Source organism: Capsicum annuum, chromosome 3, assembly GCF_002878395.1.
Source record: "Capsicum annuum cultivar UCD-10X-F1 chromosome 3, UCD10Xv1.1, whole genome shotgun sequence".
Classification (NCBI taxonomy): domain Eukaryota; kingdom Viridiplantae; phylum Streptophyta; class Magnoliopsida; order Solanales; family Solanaceae; genus Capsicum; species Capsicum annuum.
This window is the reverse complement of record NC_061113.1, coordinates 244,355,643-244,373,898: the sequence shown is the minus strand read 5'-3', so window position 1 is coordinate 244,373,898 and position 18,256 is coordinate 244,355,643. Positions and strand designations below refer to the sequence as shown.

The window sequence follows — 18,256 nt, the reverse complement described above, 5'->3', positions numbered from 1 at the left end:
TCCTTTTCAAGTTGAGTGAGGAATATAGAAAAATGAGAGAGTTGAACGAAAAACTTGAGAGAGAAAAGAATGAGAGGAGTAAGAGAGTGAAAAATGATAACTCAAGAGAGGAAAAATAAGAGGTTGAGAGCTCAAGTGAGAATGAGTTATCACAAAAAAAAAACAGGTGAGCAATAAAAACAAAAAAATCAAAAAAGAGAGAAAATGTGCATGATTTTGCAAAAATCAAGAGGCAAGAAAGTACTAAACATTGAGGATGCTACTCAAGTCATGTTTATTAAACCTAATGGTTATTCTTTGCTTTCAAACAATGAACTAACTTATTTATCTTTGCCAAGTGTTGTTTCTTCATTGTTGCAAGATTATGAAGATCTATTTTTGGAAGAAATTCCAAGTGGGTTGCCTACTTTGAGAGGAATAGAGCACGAAATTGACTTTTTGCTGGGTTCTCAAATACCCAACAAAGCGGCTTATAGGAGCAATCCACAAGAGACTAAAGAATTGCAAAGACAAATGAAAGAACTTGTGAATAGTGGTTTTGGTGAGAGAAATTTTAAGTCCATGTGAGGTGCCCGTAATTCTAGTACCCAAGAAAGATAGGACATGGAGGATGTGTGTAGATTGTCATGCCATTAGTAAAATTATGATAAAATATCGACATCCTATTTCTAGACTTGATGATATGCTAGATGAATTGTGTGGTTCTACCTTATTCTCTAAAATTGATTTGAGAAGCGGATACCATCAAATCCGAATGAAATCCGGAGATGAATGGAAAACCGCTTTCAAAACTAAGTTTGGATTACATGAGTGGATGGTGATGCCTTTTGGGCTAACCAATGCACCAAGCACTTTTATACACCTAATGAACCATGTGTTTAAGTCATTTATTAATAATTTTGTTGTGGTTTATTTTGATGATATTTTGGTTTATAGCAAGTGTTTGGATGATCACGTGCAATATTTGAGAATGATATTTGATGTGTTGAGAAATGAAAAGTTGTATGTGAATTTTAAAAAGCGTTTTTTTTGTGTGGACCGTATTGTTTTCCCTGTCTTTGTTATAAGTTCAAGAGGAGTTGAGGTAGATGATGAAAAGGTAGAAGCATTAGAAGTTGTCCAACTCCTACGTCCATTAGTGATGTTAGAAGCTTCCATGGGTTGGCAAGTTTTTATAGGAGATTTGTGAAGGGTTTTAGTTCTTTAGTCGCTCCTCTAACCGAGGTCATTAAGAAGGATAAGCATTTTATTTGGGGTAGAAAACAAGATGAAGCCTTTAGAATCTTCAAAGAGAAACTTAGTTCCACTCCATTACTTCAACTTCCCAACTTTGAGAAGATGTTTGAAATTGAGTGTGATGCTAGTCGAGTAGGCATTGGTGCAATCTTGATGCAAGAAGGGAAATACATAGCTTACTTTAGTGAGAAATTAAGAGGAGCTCCATTGCAATATTCTACCTATGACAAGGAACTCTATGCCTTAGTGAGAGCTTTAGCAAATTGACAACATTATTTGTGACATAAAGAGTTTGTGATTAGAACCGATCATGAGGCTTTGAAGCATATTAGGATCCAAAATAAGCTTAAAAGAGGCATGCCAAGTGGATAGAGTTCATTGAGTCTTTTCCATATGTGATTAATTATAAGCAAGGTAAAGAGAATATTGTGGCGGATGCTTTATCTAGAAGATATGCATTGATGAATACCTTGACGTCTACATTGATGGGTTTTGAGAGTTTGGAGTTATATTCTAATGATGATTATTTTGGAAAAGTCTTTGGAGAGTTTCAAGTGATCTTGAATAGGTGTGTGCAAGTTGTTAAAGAGGGAAATGAAGTTAGAACTCCTAGATTTGAATTGAAGGAGGGCTACTTGTTTAGAAATGGAAAACATTGGACCATGTTTGTTAGATAGTTTTTGGAGCGAACGATGTGGTTGCAGGCCCAGTTGATGAAAGTTTCCGATAAATGGAAGCTGAGGAGGAGATGGAGGAAGATTTTTCTTGGATTTTTTGGATGAAAGCTGGAAAAATGATAGTAGAACAAATGACAAGAAAATTAAGAAGGGAAGAAACGCAAATAAGGATATCATTTTCTTTTCGAATGTAATTAGTTTTTATATTTTGCAAGAAATAGAAGAGATATTGGTTAAATGTGCATGGTTGAGGATTGGGGAGTTGTTCTCCTTTTATAGATTTTTATTATAGAGACCAAATGAAAGGAGAATGCAGCCCATGAAGGACAAGAAATTAAAGCGACAATTTTGAAAAAATAAAGCTAGGATTACTTCACTTTATAAGTGATTAACACGTTTGGTGTAATGCATAAGGAAAGATAATCTTCGAATAAATTTATATTTTTGAAATGGGGTTGGGGAAGGGATTAAAAGGTGAAAGTTAGGTAGCTAACTAGAACTACTAAAATTCTCCAACTCCTTTGAATTCAAACATAGAAAACAAAAAATATTTTTACTAACTTACCATTAATTAATAAATACTTACAAAAATTATATAAATATTTGGTGGTTTCTCGATTATGTAAAACTTTTATTTATTTAAAGAAGGTAAAATTTGAAGGACGTCATTAATATCTTCTTGATCGCCACTTATTCTTCACATAGCAGCTAATGAAGGGCACACTGAAGTAGTATGTGTGCTGCTTGCATGTATAGAAGATCATAATATAATTACTAAGGAGAAACTCACGAGCGTGACGGATGCTAGTGGAGATACATCCTTGCACAAGGCCGTGCGGAGCCAACATCTAGATGTGGTTAAGCTCTTGGTGACAGAAGATTCTGAATTTGAATTTTTGCCTAACCATGCACAGGAGATGCGACTCTATCTGGCTTCTGAATCTGGTTTTCATGGTGCTTTAATTAATATCTTGATATCCTGCAAGAAACCAACTTATGTTGCAGGTCCATCTAATAGAATGTCGTTGCTTGCAGCAGTAATTCAGGAACATAAAGGTGCATAATTTTTTGTTATTTGTTGTATCAATATCTAACTTCAGTTGAATTTGCCATAATCTGTTGATGATTTCGTAATTTCTGTTGTGGAGCTATATTTGCAAGAAGATCTAACCCCTTATTTGTGCATTTATCATGTAGACACATCCAGATTGCATTAGATCACAATAGCGTTGGAATAAGCCTTTATGCAAGGAATTTGACTTATGGGGTTGGAATTCACTGCACGTTAAATTAGGATTACAAGACGTAGTTTCTGCTATGCTGGGGTGGAAAATATCCTTAGTGTGCCTTCCTGCAGACAGTGAAAATGACTGGACGACAGCAACTCACATTGCAACCAGTGAAGGTGATTTAAACATTATAAATAAGCTAATAAATCACTCCAAAGGGCAACATGGTCCTCCATGTCGTATCCCTCTATAGTAACTCCCATTTCATGGCAGAAGTCCTTAAGATCACTCCGGCATTGTTATGCTATCAAAACAAGAAAAATGAAACCGCTCTTCACATAGCAGCTAACGAAGGGCACACTGAAGTAATACATGTGCTACTTGTACGTATAGAAGATCATAATACTAAGGAGAAACTCACGAGGATGATAGGTGCTAGTGGAGATACAGCCCTGCACAAGGCCGTGCGGAGCCAACATCTAGATGTGGTTAAGATCTTGGTGAAAGAAGATCCTGAATTCGAATTTCCGCCTAACCATGCAGAGGAGACGCCACTATATTTGGCGGCTGAATCTGGTTTTCATGATGCTTTGATTAACATCTTGGAATCCTGCAAGAAACCAATTTATGCTGCAGGTCCATCTAATAGAACGCCGCTACATGCAGCAGTAATTTAGAAACATAAAGGTACATAATTTTTGTTATTTGCTGTATCAGTATCGAAATTCAGTTGACTTTCCCATAATCTATTGATGATTTTATAATGCCTATTGTCGAACTAGATTTGCGAGAAGATCTAACCCCTTATTTACGCATTTATTGTGTTGACACATCCAGATTGCATTAGATCACTATGGCATTGGAATAAGCCTTTATGCGAGGAACTTGATTTATGGGGTTGGAATTCACTGCACTATGCTGTTAAATTAGGATTGGAAGACGTAGTTTTTGATATGCTGGGGTGGAAAAAATCCTTAGTGTACCTTCCGACAGGTAGTGAAAATGACTGGACGACAATAATTCACATTACAGCCAGTGAAGATGATGTAAACATCATAAATAAGTTGTTAGATCACTGCCCCAATTGTTGGGATATGCTTAACAGAAACAATCAAAATGCTCTTCATGTTGCCGTACTGAACAATCAAGACAAGGTAGTCCGCTTCTTATTAGACTCCAATAAGTACGACAACCTTGTTGATGAGCCAGATAGTGACGGAAAATCTCCTCTACATTTGGTTGTTGTCTCTGGTAACCATGTGCCTAAATTAATAAACCATCCTAGAGCAAAGCCGATGTCATTTATCAAACAAAACCAGACCCCACTTGATACAACATTGTTATGCACAGTGACAACAAAGAAGGTAAGTGGTTGCATATTTGTTTTTCAAATACTGATTGCGACCGACTCAATATAAACTGTACTATTAATAAAAACAGGAGAAATTGGTGGAGGATTTGTGTAGCATTGGCCGATTTGGAAAACGTGACTTTAAGGTAAAGCGGAAGTACGAGTACATGCACAATCCAAATAATGAAATGGGAACAAGAGTCAAAATGCAACTGAGGGAAGTTGATCACGATAAAGCTAAAAAGGCAGATCAAACAGAAGTCGAAAGTATTATGAAGGCAACTCAAATTCATATTGTTGTGGCCACTTTGATAATGACAGTTACTTTTGCCGCTGGTATCACATTGCCAGAAGGTTTTGAGAGAGACTCCGATAGTCCTAATCAAGGGATGGCGATTCTAATAAGGAAAATAACATTTTGTGTATTTGTTGTTTCCGATGCCATTGCCTTCACATTCTGAGCTGTTTCCATATTCATTTACTTCCTCATGGTAGATACAAGTAGAGATCCTCAAAGTAAGAAAATTGTAAAGAAGATTTATGATCTCGCAGGTATTTTTCAGTGCTTGTCAATATTAGTAGTTGTAATTGCATTTGCAACGGGTATGTTTGCTACCTTATCATATTCCCTTGGTCTTGCCATTACTGTCTGTTCCATAGGTTGCCTCTCTATTTTATTGTACTTCTTGGTTGTGATCTATATTTGTAGATATATGAAGAATATAAGTGAGTAGCTGAGCGACATGAATGCTAGCTACTACTTGTACTTATTACTTGTAAATATATATTTCTACTACATATTTCAGTTTTTACCCAATGCCTTGAATTACATATGAAAGATATGGTTTTTTAGTCCATTACATGTTATTTTAGTTATACATCCTTTGTCAGATGATATAACAATCTATGTAAGATCATTTTTGTAACACCCCCCATTTTGGGCTAGATTAAAAACCAAGACTCTAATGCGTTGATAATCCCATAGCCTTAAATCCTATTCCAATTTGGCATGTTTATGTAGTATGTGAATCCATTTGAGCATGAATTTAGACCATAGAGGTCCTTCAACTCAAGGACGAGTTGAAACTATTTCAATCGATTAAGTTTTAGTGGACGTTGTAATTTTTATCTGCTTCCATTGACCATAACTCTCTGTATATGCTGAATTAGAGAGCCTACTATATGTCAAATGATAGGTCTTCGAGTTAACTTTCCAACGATACCAATTTTGCTAAAATTCGACACCCGAGCAAGAAGTTATGGCCTTTCAAAGTAGAATGCATCGCCTAACCAATCGCACATGGCCACTGGAAAGCATATGCGATAGCATAGGCAGCGCCTATGTAAACATAGGTGATAGCATATGCGGTGCCTATGTAAACATAGGCGATATCATATGCGGCGCCTATGTATCTTATGTTTTCAAGTGACTTAAACACTCCATTTTTGGGGCAAAATAGTCCTTTTTCCACCCTTATTCAGCCATAAACACGAAATTCAGTCCCCAATTTTCCAAAATACATTCATATTCATCTAAAAATTCTCAAGAACACTCCCAAAGGTTTCAAACTAAAAATCCAAATAAATCAAGATTTAACCATGGATTTTCAAAATTGATTAGAGTTTCAGAATCCCTAATCCACAAGCCTCAAGAAGCACCCATTATTTTCCGAAATAGAGGTATGCGGGGTTTTCCTAAATTCTCATGGGCATTGAAAAATCATGTTTTAGAATGGGATTTTTGAATCTATATATATATATATATATATATATATATATATATATATATATATATATATATATATTCATGTATTAAATATTTTAACATCATTGTGTTGGCCTTTTGACCTTCCCCAAAGTGATTTGAGAATGTGAATATATGAAACCATGTATTTAAGAATGAATTCTTATTGAGAGCATGATTTTCGGTGAATTTTCTTTTATTATGAATTTTTTCAGATTTCTCATAGCATATGAATTGTTTTGCAATGCATCCTTGAAAAGAACTATATGAAATGATTGAACTCTTGTTATGATTTAAAGGTGGTTTTAAATCACTAAAGAGGGAATCTAGCATGAATGTTTAATGTTCATAATTCATGTAATAAAAGAGTGCATGGATTTGCTAAAGGTACTAGATCACCATATGTTGATGAAGTTTTTGCATGATTTTGACTTGAGTTTCGAAACACCAAATTTTCTATATCAGTTGCATGTTTTTTGTGGTCTAAATTATGCTTTAAATGAAAGATTTAGCTTAATGTATTATGGCTCAAAAATCATGACTTGTAAGTCTTGGTATGACAATACCAATTCAGACCAATGCCATATCAAACTCAGACTAATAAACATTTTAGACTATCATGATTTTAGACATTCAGAATGTTGCATGTACAGAAAAGGTTTAAAATGGGCATACATAGATATTAGGTAGTTCCCTGGAGAGGGCTTGATTTCAAGCAACTCATTGCCTAAAACCGTGGTTTGCCGACCTGAATATATTATTACACGCTAACTTAAGTGTCATGTGGCATATCAGATTCAGGAACTCCAACCCTTGCGGCATACTCGGGTTGGAGGCTTCCCCGCCGAGTTAATGGCGGATTCCATATCGCCCATGGAATATCAGACTTATAGGTGATACCACCAAACTCAGAAGTAATACACAGATCAGAATTTGAAAGTTACAGACAGGTTATATGTTTTCAAAAAGTGCCCATGTGTTTTCAGAAACTATTTTATACATGATGTGTTGATGAAAATTGCTCTCACCTATTATATATATGTTCAAATACTTTAGTTTGGATTGCTTCGCGTTCCAGTACATTTGTGCTGACCCCCCTTCCTTCCAGGTTTTGAGACACGGTCTAGGGGTCCAGATAAATAGTAGGTATTTCAGATCGTAGAGCAGATTGTGCAGGGGTGAGCCTTCTATATTCCAGAAGGCTTGTTTACTTTCAGATATTTATCTTCAGTCATGTAGAGATTTCACAGACTGAGTCAGACATTATTATTATCCAGATATATTTTGGATTTCAGTTTTCAGTATTATGATCACATTCAAACTGACCATGTTTCCATATTAGATTTCTATTTTTGCGTTATCTTTTATTATATGAATGTTGTGCATGATTACCAGATAGACAGAGGGTGTCCCGGGCCATCACAGTTCGAGAATGCTCGTCACGGCTAGGGCCCCAATTTGGGTCGTGACAAATTTGGTATCAAAGCACGGTTCATGGTCCCAGGGTGTCTGTGAAATTGCATCGAGTAGAGTCTTGTTTATGGGTATGTAGGGCGCTACACTTATAAGCAGGAGGCTACAAGGCATTTAGGAATGTCTTTCTTTCTTCATGTTCTTGAGTCAGAATATTCCTCCTTCATACTCTAATTCGTGCTATGGTGCCACCCATACGAAAACAAAAGTTATCCTAATTTCTTCCCCACTCTGGTGTTTCCAGATATTCTCCGATTATCTAGCAGAAATTTCAAAAGTCCCACAAAGGACGGGAGAGGAGTTCCCTAGTGTAAAATTGTGTCCTCATTCTTATGAGGCGTTCAGTTAAGACAAGAGTAAGATGTGTATTCTTGAGTCATTGAATATTATGGATCAAGCTTCTATCTCTTATAATGTTGATATCATTGTGTTGTTGAAAACAAGAGTCTAGTGAAGCCGTGTGAGGCCTATTTCAATTCACTAGCAACTTGTTGTTCATCTTGTTGTCCTTGTGTTTGTTGGAACTGTATTTCCACCCGAGTAGTAGTATAAGTTAGAGTGTCGGTGTCATGACATATTGGTAGTAAAATTAGACCAAGAAGTTTGTGATATGAAGTCATAAGGTTAGAGGTCAAAATGAGGGTGACTTTTGTGATTAAATATTTATAGTAGAATAACTGTTGATTGAGAATGATTTACCCTTTCGTGGTGGTAGACTAATGTGGTGGTACCATTTATGAATTGTATGGTAGTCCGTGGAGGAAGTGTTAACTCAAAATATTATTTGTTTTCTTCCTTTCAAAATAGAGAAAGTGCTTGTGGATACTTAAGGTGGTTATAGAAACCCCTTATAGGCTATGAATAAAAATAGCTAGATTAGCCAGTAGGTTGTAAGTATAGACTTATTGTCATATGGGGTATCTGAAGGTAGTCTAAATGCCCATTGGGGTAAGTAAGTGTGATGTGAGAAAGCCGTATAAGTAGATAAGATTGTATGGTTATAATATAAGCTTAAGGTTGATCATGTCTATTATGTGACCTTACCCCTTAACCTTCTTCTCATTGGTAGTTGTAAACTAATACTACTTGTGAGAAAGTATGTAGTATATTTTTAAAGTATTTGGGTAGAATATCCCAATTTGAAGGATTAGTATATTTATATTATGTTGCACTCTTCATTGGTTGTAAATGATTGATGCTAGACTATAGGCTTGAATTTAAATGGTGTGGTGGTGAATAGTGGCAAGAGATTGATGATACATGTTTTGTGGGATTAGATTTGGAAGCTTGATGTGTTGAAATAGTACGTGCTAATGGATTATGACAAGGAAAATCGTAAGGTCATGATCGATTATTGTGGTTATGAATTTCTAGTGTACTAGTGTTTCTTGATGTTTATTTCATAGTTTCTAAGAGAGGATTGTGTGTAAGGTTGGTTGTAAATCATGTTTAGCACTAGACATTAAGTTTGAAACAATTAATGGCCATGGAGGTGGATGTGATGATTTCTTGGTTAATGATACTAGTTATATGGAAGTGATCTATAGGCTTGAACAGTGTATGCAAGTGCCTAAGTTTATTTGATTCGTAATGAAGTATGACGTTGATTATGTGATGTAGAAGTATGTCCAAGGTGGTATGAAGTTGTAGTATTTTCTAAGGCTATTACATATTGTGTGTGGCTACTAGTACCGTTGAGTTTCTAGGTGGAAAAAGACTAGCTAGATGGTATATGGTGTTCTAAATAGCCAATTTAAGGACCTTTGATTGATAGAGTTGAGCCTTTTGATATTAACTTGATTCTCATGGTAGAGGAAAATAAGTTTGAAGTTGCTATGTTGGTAGACTACGATAGAAATAGAGTGGCTCATTGAAGACTTAGTGATACCCATGTTAGGCGTTATAATCTAAGCTCAAGTCCTTGAAAGTCGTGCTAATAGAAATAAGAGTAGAGGCACTAGAGGGTGTGCACTTCAACTTTGGGGATACTCATGAAGATTCAAAGTTAGTAAGTGTTCAAGTAATAGATGATGACTATTGGGGTTACAGAATGATACAGTGTTCCTCAGGAGATAGTATTAGCAGTGGGCGTTCCACTCTTATATGTGGTCTTTCGAGTTAAGCTTTATTACTTTTGTGTATTGTCAAATTTCAGAACCCAGAGTGCAGTGAGTGCAGTTAAGTTTAAAGTCTAGTAAGGTATCTCCCAAAAACTTAAGATGATGGCTTGAAGCTAAGGGGGAGATGACTAAATGAATAATCAAGTAAGACTCTCAGATTCTTGTAGTGATGTCATGATGATATAGAACATTAAAAAGTAAAGGTGAATCTCAACCCATTCCTATCTCAGTATTTCTCAGTGATCCTAATACCTACTCATGCTTTACGATTTAGTTCCATGATCAGTTCACGTTCATACATATGATAGAGAGTCATGTACTCACGCTTTATAATATGCTTCGTTTCCATAACACATGTTTTACGCCAAATAATTGGAGAGATTCAGCTGATAGCCATGAATACCCTAAATTTAGAGCACTTTGGTGAGTCCCTGTTGTTGTTTTGCTATTCCTCAGGCCTCAGATGAGTGTCAAACTTCATATAGTATCATTCCATGCCTCCAGATGTTATGTTCTAAACTTTTTGTGACTCCTCCTTATGCGATGATAGTGGTGGTGAGTAATTATTCCTGGCTGATAGAAGATCATAGTACGCTTGTTTAGATAAGGCCAAAGTATGAAGTAAGATTTGGGGCCAAGTTTTTATTTATGTGATGGTTAGTGGAATTTTGTATGTGTATGTTCTTGGGCTAGCTCGTGGAGTGATATTGATAGTGGTTTAGAGAATATGTGAAGTATGCCTATATGAGTGTTTGCTTTGAAGTTCATATGTGGTTATAAAGATAGGCTTGAATGACATGTCAAGATTGTTTTAAAGGAACGCTATATGCGCTAACAACTTCATAGTAAGAGTTCAGAGTAGTCATTGAAGTGGTAAGGCATATTATACTTAGGATGTGATCTTTAAAGGAGATATAGAAGATTGCATCATATGGTTTAGAATAATAGCGTGGTCTGGCATGTTTATTTTTGTGACTTAGAGTTAGGCATGATCACGGCGAAGGGATTAAGTTATTTCCGACATTAGTAGAAAGATTTGTCAATGCACATATGAGAATTTTAAGCTGAGTTGAATGAATATGATATTTAAGAAGAATAGTATAGTTAAGTGATATTCGATAAGTGTGCTAAGCTTGAAAGTAAGAAGTTGTAATACAAAAGGCCTGGTAATTCTATCCTAATTCAGGAGTTATATGCCTATGTTCCAGACTGCAGAGTAGTGTAAATGTGGTGATTCCTCAGTTGGATGTCTTGTGTAATCCATACCCAAGATTCATGGCTCCCTATTACTGCTAGAATTTCTTTTGAGAATTGTGATGAAGAGATACTCCAGTTAAGTTTGAGGGTGTAGTATAATTCAGTCTATATGGCCAATAAGTCAGTTTAGCAGTTAGATTCGCATGACTTATTTTCTCATCTTTGCACTTATTCATGCTATTTGAAATCTCAGACATGCTACTATTCCAAGATAGAGTATACCAGTAGTTACGAGTATAGCCCATTTCATGCATCATGCATTAAATTCAGATTCCAAATGTTCAATTATGATTCAATTCCTAGGTGCCCTGTGCATCGCCTCAGTTTTCTGAGTATCTTAGTGAATTGAGCATTCATAGACGGACATAGGGTACCAAGGGGGAGATACCCCATTCAGTTGCATGCATAGATTCTTATTACAAGCTTCACATCATTTATTATTACGTATTTAGCCATACGCTCATACGTTAGTTCAGTCAGATATGCATGCATTAGAAATGCATGTTCAATAGAAAAGTTTAGCTTATCAGTGTATTCAATCCTGCATTCATGAGAACAACTCAGTCACAGATCCATGCATCAGACATGAATGATTCATTATGAGAATTCAGCCTATGAGTAGCTTTAGTTGTGTATTCCATGCCTCGGATATGCATGTCCAGCAGAAGCATTTAAAACATCAGTAGTTCCAATCTTACAGTCATGTTTCCGATCAGTGTGTTCTTTCTTAGGGAACATATCATGTCAGCGTTAGCCCATACCCTTAAGACTTCGACATTCTATCTATTATTCAGGGACGAATAATCCCAAGGGGGAGATAATGTAACACTCCGCATTTCGGGCTAGAATAAAAACCATGACTCTGATGCGTTGATAATCCCAGAGCCTTAAATCCTATGCTAAATTGGCATGTTTATGTAGTATGTGAATCCATTTGAGCATGTATTTAGACCATAGAGGTCCTTCAACTCAAGGACGAGTTGAAACTATTTCGATCGATTAAGTTTTAGTGAACGTTGTAATTTTTATCTGCTTCCATTGACCATAACTCTCTGTATATATCGAATTAGAGAGCCTACTATGTGTCAAATGATAGGTCTTCAACTTAACTTTCCATCAATATTAATTTTGCTAAAATCCGACACCCGAGCAAGAAGTTATGGCCTTTCAAAGTAGAATGCATCGCCTAACCAATCGTACACGGCCACTGGAAAGCATATGCGATAGCATAGGCGGCGCCTATGTAAACATAGGCGATAGCATATGTGGTGCCTATGTAAACATAGGCGATATCATATGCGGCGCCTATGTATCTTATGATTTCAAGTGACTTAAACACTTCGTTTTTGGGGGAAAATGATCATTTTCCCACCCTTATTCAGCCATAAACACGAAATTCAGTCCCCAATTCTCCAAAATACATTCACATTCATCTAAAAATTCTCAAGAACACTCCCAAGGGTTTCAAACTAAAAACCCAAATAAATCAAGATTTAACTATGGGTTTTCAAAATTGATTAGAGATTCGAAATCCCCAATCCACAGGCTTCAAGAAGTACCCATTATTTTTCAAAATAGAGGTACACGGGGTTTTCCTAAATTCTCATGGGCTTAGAAAAATCATGTTTTAGAATGGATTTTTTGAATCTATATATATATTCATGTATTAAATGTTTTAACATCATTGTTTTGGTATTTTGACCTTCCCCAAAGTGATTTGAGAATATGAATGTATGAAACTATGTATTTAAGAATGAATTCTTGTTGAGAGCATGATTTTCAGTAAATTTCCTTTTATTATGAATTTTTTTAGATTTCTCATAGCATATGAATTGTTTTGCAATGCATCCTTGAAAAGCACTATATGAAATGATTGAACTCTTGTTATGATTTAAAGGTGGTTTTAAATCACTAAAGAGGGAATCTAGCATGAATGTTTAATGTTCATAATACATGTAATAAAAGAGTGCATGGATTTGCTAAAGGCACTAGACCACCATATGTTGATGAAGTTTTTTCATGATTTTGACTTGAGTTTCGAAACACAAAATCTTCTATATCAGTTGCATGTTTTTGGTGGTCTAAATTATGCTTTAAATGAAAGATTTAGATTAATGTATTATGGCTCAGAAATCATGACTTGCAAGTCTTAGTATGACGATACCAATTCAGACCAATGCCATATCAGACTCAAACTAATAAACATTTCAGACTATCATGATTTTAGACATTCAGAATGTTAAAAGGTTAAAAATGGGCATACAGAGATGTTAAGTGGTTCCTGAAGAGGACTTGAGTTCAAGCAACTTATTGCCTAAAACCGTGGTTTGCTGATCCGGGTTTATTATTATATGTTGACTTAAGTGTCGTGTGGCGTATCAGATTCAGGAACTCCAACCCTTGCGTCATACTCGGGTTGGAGGCTTCCCCGCCGAGTTAATGGCAGATTCCATAACGCTCGTGGAATATCAGACTTGTAGGTGATACCACCTAACTCAGAAGTAATACACATATCAGAATTTGAAAGTTACAGACAGGTTATATGTTTTCAGAAAGTGCCCATGTGTTTTCAGAAACTATTTTATACATGATGTGTTGATGAAAATTGTTCTCACCTATAATATATATGTTCAAATACTTTATTTTGGATTGCTTCGCGTTCCAATACATTTGTGCTGACCCCCCCCCCCTCCTTCCAGGTTTTGAGACACAGTCTAGGGGTCCAGATAAACAGTAGGTATTTCAGATCGCAGAGCAGATTGTACAGGGGTGAGCCTTCTATATTCTAGAAGGCCTGTTTACTTTCAAACATTTCTCTTTAGTCATGTTTTAGTCTAATTGGGGCCTTGTCCCAGTTTTTAGACAGTTTTGTTTAGTTTATAGTAGAGATTACGCAGACTGACTTAGATATTATTATTATCCGGATATATTTTGGATTTCAGTTTTAAGTATTATGATCACATTCAGACTGACCATGTTTCCATATTAGATTTCTATTTCCGCATTATCTTTTATTATATGAATATTGTGCATGATTACCAGATAGACAGAGGGTGTCCTGGGCCTTCATAGTTCGAGAATGCTCGTTACAGCCAGGGCCCCGGTTCGGGTCGTGACAATTTTCTTCTATTCAAATTATAAGTGGTCACAGGAGATCATTTTTTCGTCACCGACAATGCTATAGACCCAATGTACCTTCACTAAATAATTCATGGTACAACAACAACAATATACCCAGTGAAATTCCACAAGTGGAGTTTGGGGAGGATAGAGTATACGTAGATATTACCCCTACATTGGAAGGCAAAGGGGTTTTCAAATTTTTATAGACCTTCAGCGCAAGGAAAAATAATTCAAAGCAGTTCAAAAAAGAAATGTTAGAAGTGGATCGGAAAAGCCATGGCAAAATAATTTTCCACTTAAGTATAACGATTTTGTCTGTTGCAGAGTTCGAACATGTCACGTGCGCCTAATTCACAAATCCGCTCTTACCACTAGATTGAAACCCTAGGTATTACTGTGTGACATGGATATAGTTTCAATGATGGATAAGGCGGTTAAGCTACTTGCACCTGTCTAATTTTTAATTGTTTGGTAGCTTAATGTAAATAGAAAATATCCCTTTGAAAGCCTCACGACCTGGTGGTTACCGTAATAGTAATGACATTTGATGATATGCTTCCTGTTTACAAAGAACATAGTGGAGATAGATTATCATAAATTACTAATGTATGCTTTTGATTATAATTTCAATATTCCCTCATGGCACATCTAAATATGGGATCACAAACTGTAGAGGAGCAAAATTAGTCTCATTTTCAAGATTTAAGGCTATTCCTTTCATATTGATAGTAAACTCAATCATTTCCCCAGCTTAAATGTCGTTCCGTCCATAAAATGTACAATCCCATCTTGTGAATAGTTTGGCTACTATATTTTTCGAATAGCAAGCAAATCTATTGTTGGTCTATCTAATTCTTGTCCCTCATCGTGGTTTAGCCTCGGGCCCCATGTCCTTTGGATCCTTTACGAATCCACCCACAAACGAAAGCAAGCTGACCCCTTATGTTGAAAAAATGAGGGAAGTTAAGGGTTCACATCCAAACGACAAAAAATGTTGAATTGAATTAACCGTTCTTATTCATTTTTGCACCATAGTAACCTCGTTATCATTTTTATAGTTTATTAAGTCATTTTTTCTATAAATGTAAACTCACATTTGAATCTTGATCTCATAGAATTTTCACCCACTTCAACATTCGATTCGTATTTGTAATTTTTTAGGAATTCAATTACTAACACTTGAAATCGCTGTCTATGCTCATGTTCATGAATTGCACTAGTCTATATTACATATTGCGAGTTCAGAACAAGGAACACAATAGAAATTTGTACACAAGGAAAGAGGTGCAACCGATAAAATAAACAGTACACTAAGTGATTTCTTCCAATCTATTGAGAGCTACACGGTACATACGCTGGGGGTTTTGTGTGAGGGGGTTAGATAGCAAATAGCTCATAGAATTAGTCGAGATGCAGAAAGTGGACATGAAACTTATGTCACTCTCTACACTTCTCTTTCAAGAAGATACATGACCAACACGCAATAAAGGGTGGTTAGTTGAGCATCTTATTATGTATATAGAAAATTACACGAAGTACATATGTCAAAAAATACTTTTTGTACGTATAGATTATTTTTTTACCAGACTTATCCAACATATTGGCCTCAACATTGCCCAAACGTACATAATGAAAAAGATGCAACCGATGGCACAGACAGCAACTGAATGTGCTAAATTAGCATACATACTAGTTACAAATGCAATGAAAACTGCTGACATTACCACGAGCTGCGACCTAGCTCCAACTTTACTAAGAGACCACAAATAACTCAAATCCTGAAAGGACATTGGACGAGGATTTGGCGCCATATAGAAGTAGCTGAATATAGCACCAGCGGAGCATGTAAAGGGGATGCCATCGGTTATAACAAATGCACGAAATGCTTATTTTCTTATTAGAATTGCCATCTCCTTATTAGGGTTATTGTTTCAAAACCTCCCGGTAATGTAAAACCAGCTGCAAAGGTGACTGTGACTAATAAAGTAGCCACCACTAGTTGCATTTGAGCTGCTGCTGTTAAGATACCTTTGATGTTTATGTTGCATTCCTTAGCTTGGTTGAAAATTATCTTCTGCCGATCCACCTGATTCAGCTTGGGTAAACGTCATACAAGCTGGGCGCGATTCTATCCTTGTCTGTCGTCCACTCTGTGCAAGACATTGCTACTTCAAATGGAGTCTTGTTTTCCTTGTTATATGACATCTTCTTTTTTCAGGGATGATCTTTTAATTCCAAAGAAACATAGCCCCAGAAATTAGAGAAAGCAAGAAAATGGAGAGGAGTGTTGCCATCGTTGTCTGGATCCTCGATAAGCTTATCCCACTTTGGCTTCAATAAGAAATTTACCACATTTGTTTGACTGTATAATATGGATTCATGAAGAGCATTTCTTCCATTGCTTTCGAGCAATTCCCAGCAATCAGGGCAGTGATTTAATAGCTCATGTAAAATGTCTACCTTACCTGCACCGACTGCAATGTGAATTGCTGTTGTCCGGTCATTTTCACTGCCTGCTGGAAAGTAGGCTAAGGATTTTTTCCACCCCAACATATCAGAAACTATTTCATTCAATCCTAAAAGAGCAGCAAAGTGCAGCGAATTCAAACCCCCCACGTCAAGTTCCTCACACAAAGATTTATTCCATTGCAACAGCAATCTCACACAATCTGGATGCATGCGTCAAATATGATGATGATAAGGAGTCAAATCAACACAAATTTAGACTCCCAGTGTAGTCTCCAAGTGGGTTGGGGAAGGGTAGAGTGTACGCAAACCTTACCACTAACTCAGAGGTAGAGAGGCTGCTTCAGATAGACTCTCAGCTCAAGAAAAAATAGTCAAAACAGAACAATACTACAACAAAATAATACAATAGTCAAAGTACAAGAAACAACAATAGTAACAATAATCGAAAAGAGATGATAATATAGTGAGAGTAACGACAAAAAAATATGTGCATACCCGTGTGTTCCTGAATTACTGCTGCATGCAGAGGTGTTCGATTTAATGGACCTGTAGAAGAAGTTGGTCGCTTGCAGGAGTTCAAGATTTCAACCAAAGCTTCACGAAGACCAGACTCAGCTTCCAGATACATTGGTGTCTCCCGCACCTTGTTGGATGGAAATTCAAATTCAGGATCTTCTTTCACCAAGAAACTGGCTACATCTTCATGTCGGCTTCTCACGGCCTTGTGCAGGGTTGGAGCTCCATTCTCATCTTTCATTCTCATGAGTTTATCCTTATAATGCTCCTCTATACTAAGTAGAAAATGGACTACTTCGATGTGACCTTCATTAGCTACTATGTGTAGTGCAGTCTCGTTCTTCTTATTCTGATGGCATAACAATGCCGGAGTAATATTAAGGACTTCTGCCGCGAAATGGGAGTGGCCATAATGGGCCGCCAAGTGTAAGATTGTGTTGCCCGTTGGAGTGACTTGGTACTCATTTTCTTCATCCTTTTTCAGATATTCGGCTAGTAAGAAATCACAGCAACATTGTACAAAGTTGGATCCATTTTCGTTTCTTTTATTTGGTTTGCCGGTGAGTTACTTACTTTGCTTTCTCTGGATGAAATATTCTGAAGGTATTTATTGTTTTCTTTGACCCGAAGAAAGAATTCGTAAAGAAAAACAACATGAATAAAAAAACAGCTTTTCACTATTTAAGATCTTCTTCTTATGACCCTTTTTTCCAACACAAACAAAACTAAGTAATTGAAAATGATAGAGCAAGAAAAATATTTTCATGCGGTCCAGATAAATTTGGAAAATCAAGTTTTACCAATCTTTTCATATTACAAATTTAATGCTTTATAATACAAACTCTTGCAGAAATGCAGGATAAGGCCACGTAAATAGACTCCTATTGGTTTTTAGCTTTAAAATTAGAGAAATAACAGAAAAAGAGTTGGAGAGAAAAAATAGAATTATTTTATTAATAACTCAAAATATATATTTATATAGCTAAATTTCTAACTACACTCTAATTTAAATTGGTATAACTAATTCTTATTCAAATAATAAAGGACAACTAATTCCTAAG

At 36.2% G+C, this 18,256-nt stretch overlaps 2 protein-coding genes across 2 annotated transcripts; one reads left to right on the top strand and one right to left on the bottom strand.

Annotated features, from left to right (window-relative positions):
- Positions 1–3,366: 3,366 nt before the first annotated feature.
- On the top strand, positions 3,367–4,954 carry LOC107864896 (protein ACCELERATED CELL DEATH 6-like). Its single transcript, XM_016711301.2, has 3 exons — positions 3,367–3,778; positions 3,980–4,506; positions 4,583–4,954. Exons 1-3 carry the CDS (start codon positions 3,367–3,369, stop codon positions 4,952–4,954), a joined length of 1,311 nt encoding a protein of 436 aa, XP_016566787.2.
- An 11,470-nt stretch (positions 4,955–16,424) lies between these two features.
- On the bottom strand, positions 16,425–17,436 carry LOC107864897 (ankyrin repeat-containing protein NPR4-like). The gene is made up of 2 exons (XM_016711302.1): positions 17,175–17,436; positions 16,425–16,879 (listed from the first exon to the last, which is right to left on the bottom strand). The coding sequence occupies exons 1-2, from the start codon at positions 17,434–17,436 to the stop codon at positions 16,425–16,427; spliced, it is 717 nt and encodes a 238-aa protein (XP_016566788.1).
- Between the last annotated feature and the right edge of the window lie 820 nt (positions 17,437–18,256).

Coding starts and splice junctions, on each gene's coding strand:
- LOC107864896 (XM_016711301.2), top strand. CDS start 3,367: ATGGTCCTCCATGTCGTATCCCTCTATAGTAACTCCCATTTCATGGCA. Junction 3,779..3,979: donor GAAACCAATTTATGCTGCAG/GTCCATCTAATA, acceptor TGACACATCCAG/ATTGCATTAGATCACTATGG. Junction 4,507..4,582: donor GCACAGTGACAACAAAGAAG/GTAAGTGGTTGC, acceptor TAATAAAAACAG/GAGAAATTGGTGGAGGATTT.
- LOC107864897 (XM_016711302.1), bottom strand. CDS start 17,436: ATGAAAGATGAGAATGGAGCTCCAACCCTGCACAAGGCCGTGAGAAGC. Junction 16,880..17,174: donor AGTAATTCAGGAACACACGG/GTATGCACATAT, acceptor GCATGCATCCAG/ATTGTGTGAGATTGCTGTTG.